Source organism: Ixodes scapularis, unplaced genomic scaffold (genome assembly GCF_016920785.2).
Source record: "Ixodes scapularis isolate PalLabHiFi unplaced genomic scaffold, ASM1692078v2 PGA_scaffold8__174_contigs__length_109621045, whole genome shotgun sequence".
Lineage (NCBI taxonomy): Eukaryota > Metazoa > Arthropoda > Arachnida > Ixodida > Ixodidae > Ixodes > Ixodes scapularis.
This window is the reverse complement of record NW_024609883.1, coordinates 2,977,829-2,999,250: the sequence shown is the minus strand read 5'-3', so window position 1 is coordinate 2,999,250 and position 21,422 is coordinate 2,977,829. Positions and strand designations below refer to the sequence as shown.

At 46.4% G+C, this 21,422-nt stretch overlaps 1 protein-coding gene across 1 annotated transcript in view; it reads right to left on the bottom strand.

Annotated features, from left to right (window-relative positions):
- Nucleotides 1–8,349: 8,349 nt before the first annotated feature.
- The window catches only part of LOC115319155 (G2/mitotic-specific cyclin-B), a 33,771-nt gene continuing 20,698 nt past the window's right edge, over nucleotides 8,350–21,422 (bottom strand). The window contains exons 7-8 of the mRNA XM_029978993.3: nucleotides 16,717–16,959; nucleotides 8,350–8,557 (exon numbers count right to left, since the gene is read on the bottom strand). Of these exons, the coding sequence (XP_029834853.1) occupies nucleotides 8,459–8,557; nucleotides 16,717–16,959 (342 nt within the window). The 3' untranslated portion in view covers nucleotides 8,350–8,458. The remainder of the gene's footprint in view (nucleotides 8,558–16,716; nucleotides 16,960–21,422) is intronic.

Sequence of the window (21,422 nt, the reverse complement as noted above, 5' to 3'; positions counted from 1 at the left end):
GCACGCCGAAGTGCCGTGTCTCTGTGCCTTCGCGCGCTTGGATACCGACCAAGAACCGACGCCGTGTGAATGTGTTTAGCGAGTGCAATGTGCGTGAAGCCGTATCAAAAGGTACAACTCGTCGAAAACGTGTCGCCGGTGTCGCGGCGTGATCAAAGCTTCCTTGGCACGCCGAGTGATGCATCTTTGTGCCTTCGCACGCTTGGATACCGGTCAAGAATTGACGCCGCGCCAAAGTTCTGAACGTGTGTCGCGCGTAGATGCCTTTAGATCATTTATATATATCGGCCACGGAGTTCTGGATCGTCCAGCTGTTCCGGTGAGTTGCTATCAATAAAAGGGGGAGATCTGTACGTGTTCTTATGTACTATATTAACCATGGCTATGTCCCAAATCTACTCTAATAGATTCCGTGGGAGCACGAATAGGGCAACGTTGTGGAGCCAGGGGGGTTTTCGAAAGCAAAAGTACAAGACGGCGAGAATGAAAATCTTTGAAGCGCGGCCGATATGGTCGTGTGCAATCTGTTGTTGACCAATTACAATTAGGCGAGCCGCGCTCAAACGTCAAGTGCAATTAAGTAGGTTGATAATAAGCCAGCACTGATCAGTGATGAGGAGCTGTTGTGCACGGTATTGTGTAAATCGTCTAAAGACGAAAAAAAGACGTACCTTCTCCCCATCTTCCGTCGCTAGTGGACGCTGGATTAAGCTCGTTCCTAAACCGCGAGGGGAAAAGATGTTGATCCAGAGGCACGAACAGCTTCACGCACATTGCACTCGCTGAACACATACACACGGCGTCGGTTCTTGGTCGGTATCCAAACGTGCGAAGGCACAGAGACACGGCAGTTCGGCGTGCCAAGGAAGTTTTGAACACGCCGCCAGCCCTTCCTTTCGACGCGTTGTGCCTTTTTCCTGCGACACTGCACTTTCGTAAAATTTTCCACGTGTTCACAACGGCAAGTCTCAACAATACACAGAGTCTTCAAAAAACTTCTTCGGCGAATGACGACGAACGAGTAGAAAACGTGTCGTCAGCACGCTGGAAAACCGCAGCAAAGGCTAGCAAAAACGGCAAATCGTATCCCAAGCGAGTGAAGCCCGGCGGCTTCACTTGCGCTGCAGCGAACAAGCGGGAAAGCGCGATCCAGCAATTGTCATAGAGATCAGTGGCATGCCCCATTTATGGCAACAGCGTTAGCATCAGTTTGGTCATATTTCTCGCTTTATAACTTCAAAGCCACACAAATATTGCATTATGTTTTTAGAGCGCAGCTCTTAGGGGCCCGTTCCTGGCTTGAGCGGCGTCGGCGTCGGCGTAACCAAGGTCACCCCAAGGTCACGTGACCCCCAAGGTCACGTGACCCCCAAGGTCATCCCAAGGTCACGTGACCCCTCCCCCCGAGGTCACGTGACCCCTCCCCCCGAAGTCACGTGCCCCCCTCCTTCAAGGTCACGTGACCCCCCCCTCCCCGAAGTCACGTGACACCCCCCGAGGTCACGTGACGTCCCCGATGACGTCATCGTCACTGATGACGTCACCGGCATCCTCATCATCACTGATGACGTCATCAGTGACGTCACTGACGACGTCACCGGCATCCGCATCGTCATCATCAATGATGACGTCCCCGGCATCCGCATCGTCATCATCACTGATGACGTCACCGGCATCCGCATCGTCATCAACACGGATGACGTCACTGATGACGTCATCGGAATCCGCATCGTCATCGTCACTGATGACGTCATCAGTGACGTCACTGATGGCATCATCGGCATCGTCACGTGACCCCCCCAGGTCACTTGACTCCCCCCCCCTAGTACCCTTCCCTCCTCCTCCTCAAGAGCTGCGCTCTAATTCGGTGTTACAGGGAGTTGTAAACGGCTTTCACTTTTTTTGCAGATTCTGTTAGTACATATTATAAATGATAATTTCGGAGTTAAAAAAAATCAAAGATTTTTTCAATGATTTTCAAATGTGTGAGCAATTCTTGTAAATTTCTCCCGCTAACCAGGACATATTTCATGCCAAGATGAACTATATACAGGGCAACAGACTGGCAAACTTTTAAGGCCTTAGCTTTTATAGATACGGAGAAAAAATATCGTTAATCCAGAGCGTTATTGCGCAATGTGCAGTGTTTGCAATTTTTTTTCTTAAAATAACGACCCTAATAATTGGTGACTAATACTTTCTGTGCCTAATTTGTCATTGAATATTTCAAGACCCGTAGCCAGAACAGTTGTTTTAGGGAAGCCGCCCGAAATGTGAACATCGCGCGATACGCAAAACGCGCACTTGACTGAGAGTGTGCTTACAAATGTTTTTCGCAAAGACAATTGTTTTTTTTCGAAAACAAGGATTGGTTTTATTTTTTTGGGCATAACGTTAGCAAAATATTTTTTTTTCATCAAAATTAAAATTGGTTACCGGACATGGTTGTTGGGTCTTATCTAAAACAAGGATTGATTTTATTTTTCTGGGCACGACGTTAACAAAATATTTTTTTAATCAAAATTAAAATTGATTACTGGACATGGTTATTCAATCTTATCTGAAAACACCCTTGGGCATTTTCCCTTCAAAACTACCGTCCAGCCCTGTGCTGTCAATTTTTCTTTCCCTGATTACCTCATAGGATTTTTATGCTTTGTAAAAATAATAAAATTGTGAAGATTGGGCAACCGCATTAGCGTCAATTTGGCCAGATTTTTCGTTTTAGAACTTCAAAGCCACATATATATTGAACCATGCATGTTCTTGCAAATTCTGTTATAGTACATATTATAAACATTCATTTCGGAGAGTCTAAAGATTATTGAACAACCTTTTACTTTAAATATTTTTTTTTTCAAAATAATGCATATTTAGTCCAATGCCTGCATGAGCAATTTTCGCAAATTTCTCCCGCTAACTAGGACAATATTTTATGCAAAGATGAACTAAATACAGGGCAACACACTGGCAGATTTTGAAGGCCTTATCTTTTACCGGTATGGGGAAAACTAGGGATGTCGCGAACCACCCTAGGTTCGATATCGAAAACTTTCAATATTTTTGTACTTGTATTTTTGTTTCGAATTCGAAAAGTTCGAAGCTTTCACGGTTTCTAAAATTTCGGATTCAAATATTTTTTTACTTCAGGTTCGATAAATTCAAAGATTTCAAAATTCTTTGGAAATAAAATTAGAAAATTTCGAACGCTTCGAATTTTTATAGAGATGAGGTTCGAACGATTCGAAGATTTTGAATTTCTTTCAGCATAAAGTTAGAAAAATCGAAGGTTTCGATTCTCTTTTACGCTAAATTCGAAAAAAAAATAAAATAAAAACAACTTCGAAGATTTTGAATTTCTTTCTAGTCCAAGTTTCAAAGTTTGAAGTCCGGTTTTCAAGTTCCTCCACAGTTTCAGTTTAAAATGACGTTTTCACAAAATCAAGTTTAGAACAGTTAGGGTGTGATATCTATATTCTGTGAAGTTGGTCAGGCAATTAAATAAGACAACGATGGTTTTGGAGTGTCAGGAGGCACTACTCGTCACATACTTAGTGGTTCGGAAGTTCAAAGCTGTCTTTTCGACCTAAATACCTGTGCCAATAATAAAAAAAAAACAAGCAAAAAAAAAAAAAAAAAAAAAAAAAGATAAAATGCGGGGATAAAAAGCTGGAGAAAAAAAAACTATCAAGAATTCGCCGGCAGTGTCGTATTCTTGCATATTCAGAGGTTCAGAACTTCGAAACAAGTTTTTTTTACCAAAATGTCTACAGGCTAAAAGAAACACGTCCCAAGAATGTGAAGCGAAAAAAAAAAAAGTTTTCTTTTAATGACGTGCTTAACTTGAACCACTATTAGAAATCTTCTCCCACGAGTTAATTTATTCCTTAACGAGAAAAAACAATAAATACATTTTGTATTCTGCAGATGGCAATGAAATGTACTGTCTGTGGTGTTAATTTAAATGCGATACCTCAAACAACTTCGACGAAAATAAATATCAAGTTTAGCGCATAATTGCATGTAGATACATGTTTGAAAATTTATTCGAAACTCACGTTGAATAACAATAATCACATCTTAAGACGGCACTTACCTAGGCTATACATAGATCATTCTTAAAGGGCAACTCCGCTTCATTTTTAGTTTGGTTTTGAAAAAACAATGCAGTCCTCTTCAGTATCGCCTAGGAAGACCACACGTGAAATGTTGCGACGCAGTTCTGTCTCAATGTTTCTTAAACGGTCCGGCAAACTTTGCAACTCGTCAAGTTGCAGAAATTGGCTGACTTGAGCGGGCGAATTCAGGCGCAACCAACAGAGCAGTCAAGGCTACGGCATGGGCGGAGCCAACATTGAGCTAAACATCATAACCATGGCCCCCTTTTGCTTGTTTTCACTTCTCTGGGCGAGCGTAGCGCACGACGTCAGCAACGTTGCCTCTCGGCGCTCAGCAGTGTCCACGTGATTGGTGTAACGCGCCTGCGCAGTGCGTTTCTTGGGAGCCGTCCGGCCGCCCGCCGTGGTCCCGCCGTCTTCCGCGTCACAACCGCCGTCATCGTCTCACCGACTGTGATTATTGCCTCTCGGAGTTTCGTCCACACTACGGACACCACGTGTGCAGACTTATGCTGCAGTTGTGCAGACGTCGTCGAATGCCGTAGACACCAAAACGCGGCGAAGAGTGTGGTGCAGACGACACTTGCGCCTGCCACCATGCCCGCCCCAATCCCGCCCGTCGTTCGGCCGAGGATCACGTGACATCTCGTACCACGTGATGCCCACGTACTTGGCGACCCGAGGCCAATGTTGCCGGGCGGAGCCGAAGTTTCGGTTTCGATTTCCGCTCGTGTTTAAAATTAGATTTAAAAATATACATTTCATTTTTCGCGAAGCAAACGACGTAGTGTGTTTTACTAGGGCTTTTTAATTCGAAATCAATCATTATCTTGAAATCTTCGGAATTGAGCGGAGTTGCCCTTTAAAAAGTATAACATCTCTACCATAAATAGCTTCGGCTACAGCGTGCTTTAAATATGGCACAAACGATAATCGTCAAAAACCCGTCGTCCTTCCTAGCCCCTTCGGGAATTTATTTCTAAAAATTTATTTCTAAAAGCATGCCAGAACATTGAAATAAACGGCATCGTCTTTCGTAAGGAACGCAGCACCGCGTGTAAAAGCTCGAGAAAAAAAAAACGAATGTACCTCACTACTTGAATTCAAATGAAACCATCCGCCGGTCTTCCGTCAACCTTTCGGTTGGTTTCGGTTGAAAGGTTGACTTTCAGTCAACCTTCCGGTTGACTGAAAGGGTACTTGCAAAATTTGTTTCGCCAAGAATTTTTTTGTTTTTATTTTTAAACATGGATTGGTTTTATTTTTCTAGGCACGGTGAGCAAAATATTTTTTATCAAAAAAAAAAATTGTCGCCGGACATGGTTGTTCGATCTTGTCTGAAAACGCCCACTGTCCATGATGATGTAGATGGTTGAACGGTGTTGGTTTCTAATTTACAACAAGAGGGAAATTGAAGACAAACAGAAGAGACAGGCTTTCCAAGAAAGCCTGTAACTGACGATGCCTGCGCGTTTGTGAAACTGCTAGGAAGCAGCGTCTCCGCAGGGGATGGGAGGATTAGGTAAAATTTTAGAGACAGAGGTCGGAGAGGATAATTGGAGAAAGAGGGCAGTGTGGGGACAAAAGGTGGCAGCAAATTCCTCGCCGCCCGCCGCCGTGGAAGAACCCGATTCCAGCCCTAGAAGACTCACTCTCTCCTTCGCTTTGGACAGTTGTGAGGGTTCTCAATGCAGTGCCACTCTGTCCGTGTAACATTTGCGCCCTTCCAAGATGAACCCATACCAAAGCCCAGTAATCCCGTCTCCGATGCAGCAGATCCGAACGGGCAACACTAGGCCTACATGAGAAACCTCAAGAGCTTCCTTGTGAAGTTCAAAGTACCTACAACATAAGCAGATATAACCGAGTTGTTTACTGCAACATAGGCAGTTATTTTAAATTTGTTCCACTTTCTGTTTAGCGTTTTAAGCGATTCTTTGAGTACCAAAGTGAAGACCTCATTGTTGTTTTCGGGCACAGAAGAGATATTATAATAAATGGCCCCTCTAAATTACAGTAGTCCCTCGTTATAAAGAAATGAACGGGACTGCAAAAAAGTTAGATTGAAGCGGTAATTCAATAAAAGCAATGGAGCCGAGAAAGCTTCAAAGGTGAATGGAAACACTGCAGAACACCCCGACCATGTATTTAATTGAACAAACTGTTACGAACATCTTACAACAGCTTTACCGAAAAAAGTAATAAATTGGAGTTTGCCGATAATTTCATCCGGGCACGAGTTCTCAAACTACTCCAGGCATCGCAGGAACACTGCACCTCAGGAAACGCCTTCCGCGTTTCCCGATGTGCCACTCGGAGGTTGCTTGGCGTTTACCCTGGCCGCACTCCAAGTCAACGGTCGCACCATCTGTGGCCGAAGCACCAACGGGAACGTCCGCATCGACAAGCGAGAACGAATCAAAGTTACGCTCGGTGGCTTTTCCAACATGCTTGCACGCACGTCTGTAGAGATCGTTGCAGCTGTGGAAATTGTGCACCGGCTCGGCAACCATGCTTGCGAGGAAATCGGACGCGAACAAAACGGTTGGCGATGTTGCAGGAGTACTTTCTCTTGCATGAGAAACTTCTCTAACCCGTCCAATATGCCTCGCTTGTTCCGCAAAATGGTGGACAGTGTCCGACAGCTGATGCCGGAATATCGAATTCTTTGGCGATTTGGGACTTGGGCCGGCCACTTTTCTCAACATCAAGCGACTTTTGGTAATTTCCATATGACGCACGTGTGCATGTGTAGTATATTGCAGGTTAAGAAGGTAGGACGAGGGAAAGGAAGGTGGGAGAGGACGAAGCAATGCCGGTTAGAGGAGGGGGTTTCCCCTTGCCAGCTTTGCATTCATGTCCTCCTCTCCCGCCTCTTTCCCTTACCCTACCTTCTTGAGTTGGCAACTATTGTATGCCGCAGGTGTGCGCCTCTGGGCTCACGAAGGGATGATCTCCAGACTACATTAGCCCCTTGACCTGATTCCGGCAGGAGTCTGGCAGAGTCAGCCGCGGGTGCCGTAAGTAGTGTCGGAACGTCGATGCTGCTCCCTGCCCGCGTTGAGGCATTGGAAGCGGCGCTCTGCCAGCTCTGTGCGCTCGGCCCTCCGCCTTCCTCCGTGGAGAAGGGGCAGGGATGCCAGGGCCTCCCGTCTGCCTCCGTTTAAGCTTGCCTACTTTTAGCGCTGCGGCCTTCGTCATATGCCCGGTCGGCTGCCGATGTACCAAGAATAATCCGGTTAAAAATGTGCACATTTTGGTCTGGACCACGTCAAACTTCGATAAAAGTGATAACTAAAAAAAATTTATTTTGTTGTAACGAGGGATTACTACAGTCTAAGACGGGAAAATACGCGACTAAGGAGAGGCTTAGGAAATATGGGAGCTCTGCGCAGATGTCTACTCGGGCCGACATTTAGAACTCCGTCCCACTGTCTCTCGGGCCCGGACCTCCCCACGGTCCGCTATTCATTTCCAACAGCCAACCCAACCCAACGCTAATTTTCGGGGCCCGCCGAGGCCCGCTCGATTTAGCTCCCAAGTTGTGTGGCATGGCAGCTCGCTTGCCACTGCTACACGCGTTGATTACAATACCCGATAGTCTATGCTAACGCTGGCCAGGCTGGCCCGGCCCAAGAGCCGCAAACAAAACCCCGAAACGTCCAAGAGCCGCGGGGGGGGGGGGGTCGGGGGAAGGGAGCGTGCAAACTTTTGTCCATAGCAATAAACGAAACTTGAACTACTTTCAATCTATCCGAGTCAAATGCAGTCCAAGTGTACGTAAGGTAGCAGTAGCACAAGACTACCAAACCGGAACCAGTCTTTCGATTTAAAACGCGTTCCATTTCTCTTATTTTTTTTTTGTGGGGCGGAGTTGCGAGCCGCACTTTATTGCGCAAAGAGCTGCAGTTTGGCCACGCCTGGTCTATGCAGTAAAAATCCCTTTTTTGCTATTATCAGTCGGACCCATCTGCGGGCTAGGCAGTTCGTTAAAAAATATTGCCCATTTGCGACCAAACCCGCGTATCGGAAAGGAAGGAAACAAAAATGATAAATAGCAGTAAAACAAATCATGTGTCAAAGTTGAAAATGAAGAGAAACATCGCAACGGGTACGGACAAAACATGGACAAAGTTCTAAATTGCCCAGCCCAGCTGCATACAAAAAGGCATTATATTCGAGTAAAGTATGTATCGCCAAGACCATCAATGGTGCTCAAAGAGGGCGGAGGTTGGAGCCCCCAACCGACAGGGGTCTAAAAGCAGTTTATACACGTAGTTGTACAAAATGATGCTAAAAGCTCTGGCATTGAGTTGAAGGTGCAACCCGACGGTCCGAGCTCAGGTGCGTCCTGCAATCTTCTGGAGGGCTGCACTGCGCAACAGTGCCAGGGTGCTGACCGCCTCCAGCCGGCTGCTCTTGAACTTCTGGTAAGTGGTCTGCGAGGAGGAGACCAGAGGGTTGAGCGCAATGCTGGTCCCAACGTAGTTAAAGGGACACTGACAGGGTATTTATGCTCGCCGAGGTTTTTAGTTGTATGTGACATATGAGAGCTCAACTACCCAGAACAGAATTTGCGGCTCGAAATTCGGTTTCTTTCCGCCCGAAAACCGCCGATCAAGAACTGGCCGGTTCGAGTCTCGCTCAATCTCTTTTTCGCGGTCACGGGCCGTTTTCTAAGGTATCGATGCGATTACCAAATTTAATCAAAGTCGTGCGTCACTGAAGGCACACACTCAATATTAGAAATAGAAAAAATTATGAAACCCATTTTTTTGTGGCTTCTAAAAAGCTGTAAATACATTGATTGAAAAAAAAAAGTTCCACAGACAACCGGAAGCATTCTGTGCGTTTGTCGTTTCGCGTATCGTGGGACTCGCGGGGACGGCGATGGCAGCGGACGACGGGCGTGGGACCTATTTCAGAACTGTCGTTTGCGGTACCGGCGAATTCTGTCTACCGTTAAAAAAGAAATTTGGGACTGATCAAAAGAATTGGTATTCATCCCGTACGACACGCCCGGCCACCAAGCCGATTTGCGCGAAGACGTCGCCGAGCCGTCACTCCCTTCTCGTGGCTGAAGACATCGCGCACGCAAACGTCAAGCACGACGTGTCTACTTCGAGTTGAATATGCACGCGTACGATTTCTTTACTAGGTGCGAATGTCCCCAAAGCATGGTGCTTCCCGTGTTCGACCCGGGAAAGCTTTTACTAGAGAAAAATCGACAGCAAACTTTCCAACTTACAGTTTACCGGCTAAATTATTACTAAGCAAAGAGATCCACCTTAAAAGAGATGCCCCAGTAGCTCAGTGGGAAAGACGTCCGGTTCACATGCGGTAGGTCCGGGTTCGATCCCCCGTGAAGCTCTTCTTTTTTTCCCAACATTTTCCGATGTTTACATATCTTTTTATTTTTTTACAATCATCACTGAAGAAACAAACAAAAAAATAACAAACATATGTTGTGAATTAAATGGTATGGGATTTCCGTTTTGACACCTGCGAACTCAATGTAATCACTTTCCACAAAATGCAAGGAGCATATAAATCAGGTAGCGTCCGCTTTCCGAGGTGCCCGCAAATGTTCTACAGGAATTGCAACCAGCCATTGGTCCCGATCCCGCTGATCTTTCGGAAACTCTGTCGCACAATGCCACTTCTGTTTCGGATGCAGGACATGTAAGCCAGCTCTTCACGCAACATCTTGGGTGTATTCTTTTCGGAGCCGATCAAAATTCACCACGAGCACTCACTACTCATCTCCAACTCCTCAATGTACAAAACAACTCATCTTGGAGTACATAACAACGAGCGGAACAAACATAACTGCAAAAGTATCGCACGGCGAGCAGTTCCTGCACGCCGCATGTCGTGTCGTCTGCTACGGAGAGGAGAACTAAAAAAAAACAAAAAACGCACGGTCGGGTGTAGCCACGTGACTTCCGCCACTCACTCTCTTCTCTCCCCTTCACCGACATCAGTCGGGTTTCGGTTTCGAGCAGTTGCGTCTTTTGGCTTTATTAAAAAAATACGCTACTCTGTTGCAAAATATTGATTGGGTAGTCCCCCGACACCCTAATAAAGCGCCTGGCAAAAAATAAAAAAAATTTTTTGAAGGGTGTCAGTGTCCCTTTAAAGTGCCTTATGCAGATACTCCCGTTATGATCATAACTATCCATGGGCATCCTAAAACCCCCGAAATTACACTCGTGCGCGGCTGATTTGCTCATTAAAGGGTAACTGCAAAGAAAAAAAAAAGTGTTTTTTTAAACAGCCTAATTGGGACAAGCATGTCACAAAAGAAATGTTCCGCAAAAAAAAAACAACCTTTTTAGCAATATTTACGCCACAGGACGTAATTTAGTCAGAGTCGGAACATCTTAACATTTGAAACTCCCGCTCTTTCGACCCCCGCGGAGGAGGACTACGCCCCACCCTTCACTCTTGGATTTGTCTTGGGTTGACCTGGCTGCGGAGGTGAATGACGCAGCGTCTCGACTTCCGGTAACATCTGGCAACAATGCGCGCTAAAGGGAAGCTACGGAGCTTCCTGAAAAAAAATGAGTTAGCAGTGAATTGTAGTGTAAATTTACCCCGTGAACCCACATACCCAAACCATTTTCTGCGCAAGTATTGTAGAACGCAAGAAACCGCGAAAGACAGTCGCTGTACGTGACGTCATCGACGGATCTTTTGGCTGCTCAAGGCTAGGGAGGCGGGGCCTCAGCCCTATTTTGAAATTGCCCTTGCAGCTCTCCGGCGCGTCGCATTGAAACATAATTGGGATATCTGTTATTCCAACGGCCAAGGGAACACAATTCAAGTGTTTTTTCTCAAATGCAGAATCGCCCCATCTTTCCTTTAAACATGGTGCCGGCATTGTTTCGGTTTGACGGAACACGAGAAGCTGCGCGGTTTGCAAGCGCATAGCGAAGACGTGACCGGAGAAGTGCCCCTGTGATATTCCAGGAAGACGGAAAGGGGAGGCACTCACTTGATCGAATGACGTTTTAGCGAACGCCCACAATTCATCGAATGACACTTTAGCGAATAGTCGGACGCCGCGAAGCGGCGTAAAGCGCAGCGCGACGGATGGGTTAACGCGCGCCCCCGTTATTCGCTAAAACGACCATTCGCTCAAATGTCATTCGCTCTTGTGATATGGACCCGACGGAAAGTACTATTCGTAATCGTCATGCGTGCTTTGAAAGCGAAGGGAGTCACAGGGTCCACGAGTGTGCAACCACAAGCCAACGTTCACGACAGCGCTGTGTTGACTTCGGCGATCTCGTTCTGTTTGGTGCAACACGGCGATGCGACAAAGAACTGAAACGTTTGTGGTGTGTGTGGTGCAGTGCTTGGAAGTAGACACCCAACACTGAGCGCAAATTGGCTGTTGTGGGGTTGAGGTTCAACGGGTTCAGTCCCGTCGTCGTCAGCTGATCCGGTCAAGCTGGTCTGGGAGGACGCAGCGAACGTTTTTAAAAGTAAATCTTCCTTCTTTCCGTTTCAAAATGTTGAAGATTCCCAACGCTTACAGCGAGTAAAAAGCTGCGGGCGTTTTCAACAAAATTACTCCGTTTCAATTGAACAATGAATTCCGAATTGTTGCTCTAAATCTGCTGTTTTTACGCTTCGTGTTGTTGGACTGTTTGCACAGTGACGTGTTGCGCTCATCGTGCGGTGTAAATAAATTTGGGCAAGACTTCCTACCTGCTCACAGATGCATGAACTGAGACCATTTTTCACGTGGTGAACATAAGTTGTATCTTTTTTTTTGGGGGGGGGGGGGGGGGGGGGGGGGGGAAGAGGCGTTGTGCATTTATTAAGGTACAATCACTTGAGAGTTCAGAAATTGGGGAGGGTGAGCAAGCTTTTCGAACTTTGTCTTTGCTCTCTGGCACTGCCCCTAGTTTCAAGTTCCAGTTTCAGTAGACATACCTACTAGCACCTAGCAGGTACAAACTGCTCTTAGGCAGGTTGAAGACTGGGAAGCCGGGACGGTACGAACTTCGTGTTTCGCGCTTTTCGCAAGGTACGCGGAATATGCAACAGATTTTTCCATGCTCGTTGTTTTCGTCTCTCCAACAAAATTAATTATTTCTACAAAGGCGTAATCACAAGCCAAGATTTACGATAACAGTACACATTCATTCCAGCAACTTTACATAAGATGGTTCGGAAGCGGAGAAAAAAAATCTGTCGGCTAACGCAGAATTTGGACGTCCGAAGGCTTCTGTGGACAGCCATTACGTAATAACCTGGCTGTGCCAGGTTTTTTTACGTAACAGCTGTGTCTAGTCGCGGACGTTCGATGCACCCGGTGCGAATTTCGACGGCCTCCGGAGCGCTATGACGAGAACGTAACTGGACACGTTTGTCGCTACGCGAATGCCCGATAGCCTCCAGCGAAATAGCATTCCATTCGGGGCGTCATGGCTGCTGGAAGGCTAGCTGTCGGGATCACTCATCTGAAATCTCCGAAAACTAGGCATTTGCATGTACAAACAAACAAGAAAAAAAGCACGCTAAGCAAGCAAAGAGGAAAACGAAAGAATTGCGTTATGAAAGCGAAAACCCCGCATCGCTTCCTATCACTAACACCTGTGACAGCTGCTAAACACACACCACTTCACTTCAAGAAGTCTCACTCAAGCACCTGGGTCAGCACGAAACACTGATCACTTCGGCGAAACGATTAGTCGAGGTAGGCGAGACAGACGGGAGCAGAGACTTCGGCGGCCATGAAAGAATGGCGAAGCATTTGTTATGGTATGAATCCAAACGGAAGTTGTATAAGCGTTTTGTAAAGAATAATAACTTTCATCACATGGTTTATTCTTTAAACGTAAAAATATGCCGCTCAAAAGGAACTTGCTACATATAACAAAGGTTTAACAACCAAGATCTAAGCTGTCGATCTCTCAGCCAATGAGAAGTATAGCAGCCAATCAGCGCTAAACGTCACGGAACCCCAACTATGTGTGCATGAGATTTAAAACGAACAAAATAACCGCAAACTTAAATCAGTATCATGTAATAAATATAACTGTAAAAAATTTTTTTTCTCACGGAAAAATTGTTTTTTTGGCATGCTTGTCCAAATTAGGCTGTTTAAAAAATCTTTTTCTTTGCAGTTACCCCTGAAAAAAGCGATGAAAGGTTTCAACACTTGCTGTTGGTGTAGAGCCACAGATGGTGCTTCGAACCTTGCTGAATATGGTCGAACGACGGACGGCGGTCTCCACGTGGACGAGAGGCCTATCGCGGACTGGTTGGCCGTCCGCCGTTCAACCATATTCAGCAATGTTCAATAGCACCATCGGTGGTTCTGCACTAACGCTCGCTTTTCAGGGGTGAAGCACCTTAGGGGCTAGCCATGTCCGTATGTCCATCCACCCTCGGGTGCACGTGCTCTGGCTCGTGAGCTCACGCGCTCAGGAGCACGTGCTCCCGTGCTCGTGCAAAACAAAAAACAAAAAACAGCCGCATCTTCACATGGTGAATGATGTTGATTGGGGTGAAGCTCTGGTAGTGCTTGTCTGCGTAGACGCTCAGCCGCAGCATGCCGAGCCTTTCGTTCGTTTTCATCCATATAGGAAAGAGAATGTGCGATATGAAACGTGGTTATATACGCATTTGACCGCAGCGTGACACGGATGAAAACGAACGAAAGGCTCGGCCAGCGTGCCAGAAATTTCAAGCGCAGATTAGCGGATTTTGATATGCAAGTTATCGTATAATGCTATGCTCAATAAATATTAAATAATAAAAAAAATAAACAGTTGAATTACGACGTTACCTGCACGCAAATAAAAAAGAAATGGAATAACTGTGTCAAAGCAGCCGGTTGCTCCAGCAAAAAGTAAATCCGGTTGCTGTAGCCATTTTACTACACAAAGGTTGTACCGGTGTAGGCCTTATGCGGAATGAGTGGAAATCGGGAATAATAAATAAAAACGTGCTCTCCTAGTGCAATAGACACAGTGGTTGAGGTGCTGGCCGACTCTACTGCGATTGAAGTAACTGAACAAAGATACGCTAGTTGACCATCTACTGAAATAAAACAACAGAGCTCTAAAGGCTGATTTTGGAGTAGCCATAACCACTGGAACCACTTCATAAAAATGCCAGCCATGAGCGAGAGTTCGATGTTCGTTACAGCCCAAAGATGGAGAACGGCAACCTCCTGGTTTGTTGTCTGCTAGCCGAGTCAGGCGCTTGCCCTCTGGGGGGGAGACAGGTCAAACAGATTTTGGAGCAGAAAAATCTGGATTTTGAAGCAATGTAAGCGCACAAAATTCTAGTTTTGGAGCAGCAGTTTATGCATTTTGGAGCAACTTCAAAGCACAAAAGTCTACAGTATGAAGCAGATAATGTTAGAGCAGCTTATCAGCAATTTAAATCATAAAAAATCTGCTTTAAATCACATGTCCGATTCTTCTTTTTTAATCCTTATTTTTTGTCCATCCTGGTTTTAACAAGTCATCAGCGCCGATATGCACCGAGATGAAAGTTAAAAGAAGAAAAAACAAAACGGAAAAGGCATAGATGAGGACAGGAAATGCAGACTTGCTGCAAAGTCTGCACCAGGTACCTCAAGCTTATATGAACTGGTGCCAAAGCGCAGTTGTAGTGCAAAATTTTCTGAAGCGGTGATTCGAGAACATGAACAGGGAAGCACAATTTACCAGAACCAGACATCGATCGAACGCTCGTAGAAAGCATGTGCAGATAGAAAAACTCCACACAAAAGTGAGCCGCAAGGTAAATAGTGAATTGGTGGAAAAACTGAGCTTTTTGGAAATGTTGCATAAAATTAAGGGGTGACCTAAATAGCGACTAGAAAGTTTCGACCTACATTTGCGACCCAATTTCAGGATGTTAGTGGGTGCATGGAGCCATCCAGTCATCGAGCTGACTTTGCCGAAAGCTTTTGGTGTTTTGCCCCCTCCCTCTCTCCCTTGCGGATGTGCACTAAAGAAAACAATACGGAGGTTACTTTTGCTTCTTGCGATGTTGGTTGCGTCTTTGTATGTCATCTCTGGTCGCTTCTCTCCACCCTCTTTTGTATCTTGGTGTCATTTTGCGAGGGTGGCAGTGAGGTTTTATTGCAAATTTGTGAGGATGTTGATGAAGCTGACAAAGCTTCCGATGACCATGACATTTCCGGAAGTTCCGACGACGATTGCAAGAGTGCCATTAATAAAGGTTAGTTTCTTTCTTTTGCCCAAACTTGTTCTTTCACAAAAAAAATGAAAGGTCAACCTGTTTTTTTTTTATTATATATTGTTTTTATTCTCTGCGAGTTTAATATAAAGGCATCGACCTTATTGATGGTCGACTTATATTCGAGTACATACGACATGTGTCTCAATCACGCTCAATTGGTTCGCTGGCACGTGTTGAATCCAAATAAAGATGATGGTTTCCGTGAAAGCAGCCCCGTAGCCCCGCGAATTGTGCAACCATGGTTGCGTTACCCAGAAGATACCCATGCAGCTAAGAATTTGAGAGCCATTTCGGCCCAAGGCAATCGGGCGTTCGGCTTGCATCGAGGCCGTCCGGGTATGTCCCAGTCATTTCGCTTCGAAAGGCACGCATAGCTCAAGTTTTGCGGTGTACCTGGCCTGCCAAAGCAAACATCTTTAGGTCACGTTTCAATTGCGCCTTACGACGCTCACCCAGCTTGCTCGCAGGTGTCACGTGAAAATATAACGATCGTAGAAGCCACGCGAAAAATATAACGAGAATGTAGGAGCTGAAAGGATTACACATTTGTTTTGCCATTTTTTTTTTTTAGACCTCTCCGTCGCTTTTTACTGCGCATCGACAGACGGCAACAGATGTTTGTATTGGACCGTCGCTCGGGCACAATGAAACTCTAGGATGCTGCTTTTGTGGTCGGGTCTGACGAGCAGCAGAAAAGTTTATAGATGGGGGCGGAGTAGCAGACGAACCGAGGCAAGAATGGACGCCAACGCATAGCGTGTCTGCCTCCTACGGGCATTGCAGACGATAAGCGGCGGCGAAATAGCGGACAATGCTGGAGGCTACAGCGCCCACACTCGTGCAACTTGCCAGCGGCTGTCGCACTCCAATCTAAACGTTGCAAAAGGGAGACACTAGGCTTCTTCGCTTGTTTGGCCGAGCAGCCAAGCCCATCCAGTAGCAATGGGCGGGGCAACTCATTTGTGGGGGGGAGGGGCTTAGAGTGCGCTGTGACCACCGCAGAAACTGCGTTGAGCGGCGTAAATGTTATGCAACATTTTTCCTTTGGAGAAAAATTTAGAGAACAAAATGAGCTGTCCCGCGTAGGCCCATTAAAAAGAGGATTCTTTCATTGCAGTGTCCCTTCAATTTGCAGCTGATGATAGCCTATTTATAACCGATCAAACAGCGTCAAAAGCGCAACATCATGGCATTGGTCATACTTGCCCTTTTATCGGCTAGACCAACCAGGTGCAGCGAATGACCTGTGCTTTCGTTGTGGGTGTGTTCGAGCATTTGACTGTGGTCTTACCAACTACTAGAAAAAACTGTTATAAAGGCAAATGTGTGAATGTAGTTCCCCGTAAGAGCGGAAGAGACCCACCGTGTGCTTTCCCTTGTCGGCGTCCAGCATGAGGGCGGCCATTTTGGCCACGGTGGGCGCCAGTTGGGCCTGGCTGAAGCGGCCGTAGTGGGTCAGGGTGGGGTCCCAGGCCTTGCCGTCCAGCTGCAGGGCCAGGCAGAGAGCCGCCGCAGCCTGTTCCGAGGGACGCACCCAGGACAGCTCGTAGCACAGCAGGGACAGCTCCAGGGCATACTTGGCCAGGGAGTGCTCCACTATGTCCACCTGTGCAGAGAGGGCCTTCAGTATCCACTCTGGAGCGCACATTCTCTCTTCTCAACAAGGACCAAACTGCTACCTACCAAGAAACTGTCATTGAGGCTACAACAAAAAGAGCATTCTGCTGGAAATATGAGGGGTCCAATCTGAGTTTCATCGTTAACGCTCCAACAAACCAAAAGTAGACATAATTAGACACACTAATTTTCCGAAGTAACAGCCATGGGTGAGGGAGAAGGTTCATATATTCCAATTCTTTTTTATTTGTTGTTTTTTAATCTGACCCCCAAGGATTTTTCGGACTCCCATAATTCGGACCTGAAGGAGGAACCGTGACTTAACCCATCAAAGGAGTGTATATTCACGACCAATGTATCGGACAGCTCGAAGTCAGAAAGTTTGATTATTTGGACAAAATCGTCGCGAGCAATCGGAGGGAAACAGCATTGAGAAGCGGCCATTTTTAATTCCACGGTGGCTGCATACAAATTGGCGTGGCAACGCGACTTGAGTACTGCCGAGTCTTAACGCAAGGTGACGCTATGCTAACCCTTTTTTTCCATTTAGCCGCACGTCATCATCATCATCATCATTTTGCTTTGTTTCCTTTCACTTACACATCGCCCTTTCGCGCTCGTGGATTTGCGCCTCCGATCTCGTTCCTCGCATCAGCAGAAAATGAGACTCCGACGACTACTACTGCCCGCAGCCATTGACAGCGGACATCACAAACGCATTAACATTGCTATTGGATGTGTACGACGAGAACACGACGCTCGCCCAAATGCAAGCAGACGTCATCGCGAGCAGGCGTAACATGAAGCAAGCAACTTGACGGATTTTTAAATCCTGCTTGGGCGTAATAAAGGCAAGTTTTTTCACCTGCCGAATTTTCGGACTGCTTGATTATTTGGACCGTTTCGGGGGTCCCCTCCAAGTCCGAATAATCGGTCGGTGATTGTACTTTTAAAAGTTTTGGTGTTTATGCGCCTTCTGCAGTAACATCGCATTTTCAAAAAATCAAATTTCATTTTTTTTTACATTGTGCTAACTTTTGTTTAATTTGAAGGAAAAACAAATTGGCCACATTTTTATGCGTCATATTGCACGACAGGCAAAGTATCTAGGAAAATAAAAGCGTTTGGGCGGATCCTTCGAAATTTGGCACTTTCCCTGAGGTCAGGAAAGCGTTAAGACCACTGCGATAGAAATACTTCAGGTGGCGTAACGCTGCGCCTCCACCGAAGAGCCGTGGCGTCAAAGATCGGCATGCGATTCTCTCCCCTTCCGCCAGGACGTGCCACCGACACGGAGGTTGGCCGTTGCCGTCCTTGGTGAGCAATAGCGTGCGCCGGGCTCATTGTTGCACAGTTTATCGCTTTGTTTCCGGTCGGTCTCGGCTACCAAAAGTTGACGGCAATGGAAAAAACGTGTTTCGTGCCATGGTGCAACGCAGGATATAAAACATGCACAAAAGAAGACTACCGTCTGAAGGTATGGCGTCACGCGATCCCGCGCAAAGACCACCTACTGCAGCCGACAGACTTAGTCTGCGAGAGACATTTTGAAATAAACTTTGTGAGCAAATCATGGGAAGCCGTCTACAACGGCCACATTCTCGTAAGTGCGCCAAGGAAAGCTGCTCTGGCAAAAGATGCAGTGCCAACAAAGTTCCCGGGGTGCCCCAGATACTTGACAAAGAACGAGAAAAAAAGAAAAGGACCCGCAAACCGTCTGTGCCTACCGACCACCAAGCAACACCGTGTCACAAAGGAGTGCTCAGAGAGCTCGCATGCTGGCCACAAAGACGATTCGTCACCTGAAGCCTTGCAAGAGTGCACCATGGTCAGTGAAAGTGCACCTGCAAGTTGTGCCGAAGTTGCCGAACCGACTACCACCCTGCCAGTCACAAAACCGTTCGAGAACATCTTCGAAAAGGCAGACAGTGTACCCCTCCCAACTGGCGCCTGGGAGTGTCATAAGGTTGAGGTCGCCGGCTTCCAAACTATTGTGTTCTACGAGTTTTATCCGACTAGAGCAGCGACAACACAAGCAAGTGATGTGGAAAACGAAGGTGCCTACAACTACTTCTCTGCCCCACCGACTCACATGGTTGCAAGGAAAGTGGTCAGCATTGATGAAGATTTAGGTCTCAATGTGGCTCCGCTGGGTAAGCGAGCAACACTCAAATTCCTCAATCTTTCTGGTGACGTCAGCTGTGTCGAAATGTTGAAGAGTTGGTTGCAGATATGCACCAGGCCTGTTCGTGTGCTGGTGGACCAAGCGTTAAGTCATATCCAAATGTCCACCCAGCAGGTGCTTTTGTTAATGTCGCAGGTCGGTGGCGACACAAGCAATGTGCCTTATTGCTCAAGGACAGTGAAAGTGCGTGCTCACACTGCCAGTGCCTTGTGACTACACTTCGGATTCATGAAAAATGTACGCTGGACAAGACCAGGGATAAGACGTCCTCAATATATCTGCCTGACCACTGCCTGGAACAGCAATGTGCTTGCTTTCAGAAGAGCCCAGTATGCATTGAAGAAATCAGTTGTTCGTCTAGCAAAGAGAGCGCAGTCACTTAACTGCCAGCTGAAGGACACTCAAGCGAAGTTGTCCAGAATTTCTGATGAAGCTCTGGAGGACAAACTGAGTGATTTGCATATGCCCGAAGCACAAGTAACAGCTATAAAAGAGTGCATTGCAGCTGCCAAATGCACAAACAAGAAAAACATGCTACACTGAGCATTGGCTCCCGCTCTGTCTGCTCTTGCACATCCGCAGCCCGTTGGCATACTCCTTAAAGGGGCACTGACACCCCAAAGGTCGTATTATTTTTTATTGTCTAAAACAATGCAAGTTGTAGTCATAGACAAAGAAAACCGCATCGCGAAAAAAAATTTCCCTGCACGCTCCTTTTTATTTTTGGCGTTTATATTTCCCGCGCTCACCTCCTCGCTGCTGCTTTTGATTGGCGACGTCAAAAATCAGGAAATTTAGAAGCTTTGTAGGCGACATTTCTATACCATTTAATAACGGCAATCGTAAAACATGTTTTCTAACGCAACTGCGAATGCACTACGGCCCCTCTTTTTGAAATACCAAAAATCGGATTTCGGTATGATGTCGCTACCTGGATTTGTATTCTCCTTTGGAAAACTTGGCGGCGCTCAGTCGGGGAAAAAACTTTTTTTTTCCCGCGCTGGCTTCTATCCCGCCCGCTCATCTCCTCCTCCCCTTGGGTTGCTGTGGCAACGGCAGAGGTCCCAACGAAAGTCGAGTCGCAGGAGACCGCAAAATTTGACTCACTGCACTGGCGCGGATCACGCGGGAACTTCAAGTTCGGCATTTGGAAATTATTTTTTTAATTCAGAAATACTGAATTCCCAAGTTTAGAATTTTGAGGGCAATGTCCCGGCATCATTTTCAATCGTTTCAGATAATAAAAATATATATTATTTTGATGTGTCAGTGCCCCTTTAAGAGACAACAACATCCTGCCGCTTCCTTGTGTACCAACTGTAAGGAAGTACTTACCTATGGTTCGTGTCAAGTGAGGCTTCGACACTCGCTTTTTCTCCGCTTTCAAGAAACAGCTAGTAACAAAAGATACTTCCAAGAGGCACGGGATCCTTATGTTCGATGAGATCCACGTCCGAAAGGAGATGAGGGTGAATGCAAAAACTATGACCTATACAGGCCATGCAGACTTTGGAAAGGAAGTGGAAGCACCGAACCAACTTGCAGACCATGGACTAGTGTTTACATTTCGCTCTTTTGGCAAGAGCTACTCGCAGCCTGTTGCTGTTTTGGCCAGCCGTGGCCCTAAAAAAGGGACTGTGTTGGCACAGCTCATCCTGAAGGCCGTTCTCCTCGAGGATGCCGGCGCATTTGTGGATGCAATTGTTTGTGACGGTGCTGCGATGAACCGGTCTATGCGGAAACAGTTTGATGAGACAGGAGTGTCAGAGGGTGCAAGGAACACCTTTGTCAATCCTGCATGTGAAGACCGAAAGGTTTTTGTTTTGTTGGATGCACCGCACCTTATCAAGTGTGTACAGAATCGCCTTGTGAAGCAGAAAGTGCTTTGTATTAACGGTGCCTGTGTCTTTTGGTCACACTATGACAAACTTTATGTAGAAGGTACGAAGGCTGAAGGCAAGGCGAGGGCTTGTTTGAAGCAGACGTTTTCTCATTTATACACTCTTCGAACACTGAAAAAATGCGGGTCAAGCTTGCAACTCAGGTGTTCACCCTCAGTGTTGCAAGAGGTCTGGAGTTTTACTCTAACAGAGGAACCGCTGGACTTGGAAATGTCTAAGGTACAATTGACCTTACAGTGCGGATGAATACCCTTTTTGATGCGCTAAATCGTAGGCACCCAAAGGAAGGTCTAAAGCTAGAAGGCAAACATTTTAGAGAACTTGAATCCTCCTTGAAATGGCTCAATGACTGGGAGAAAAAACTGA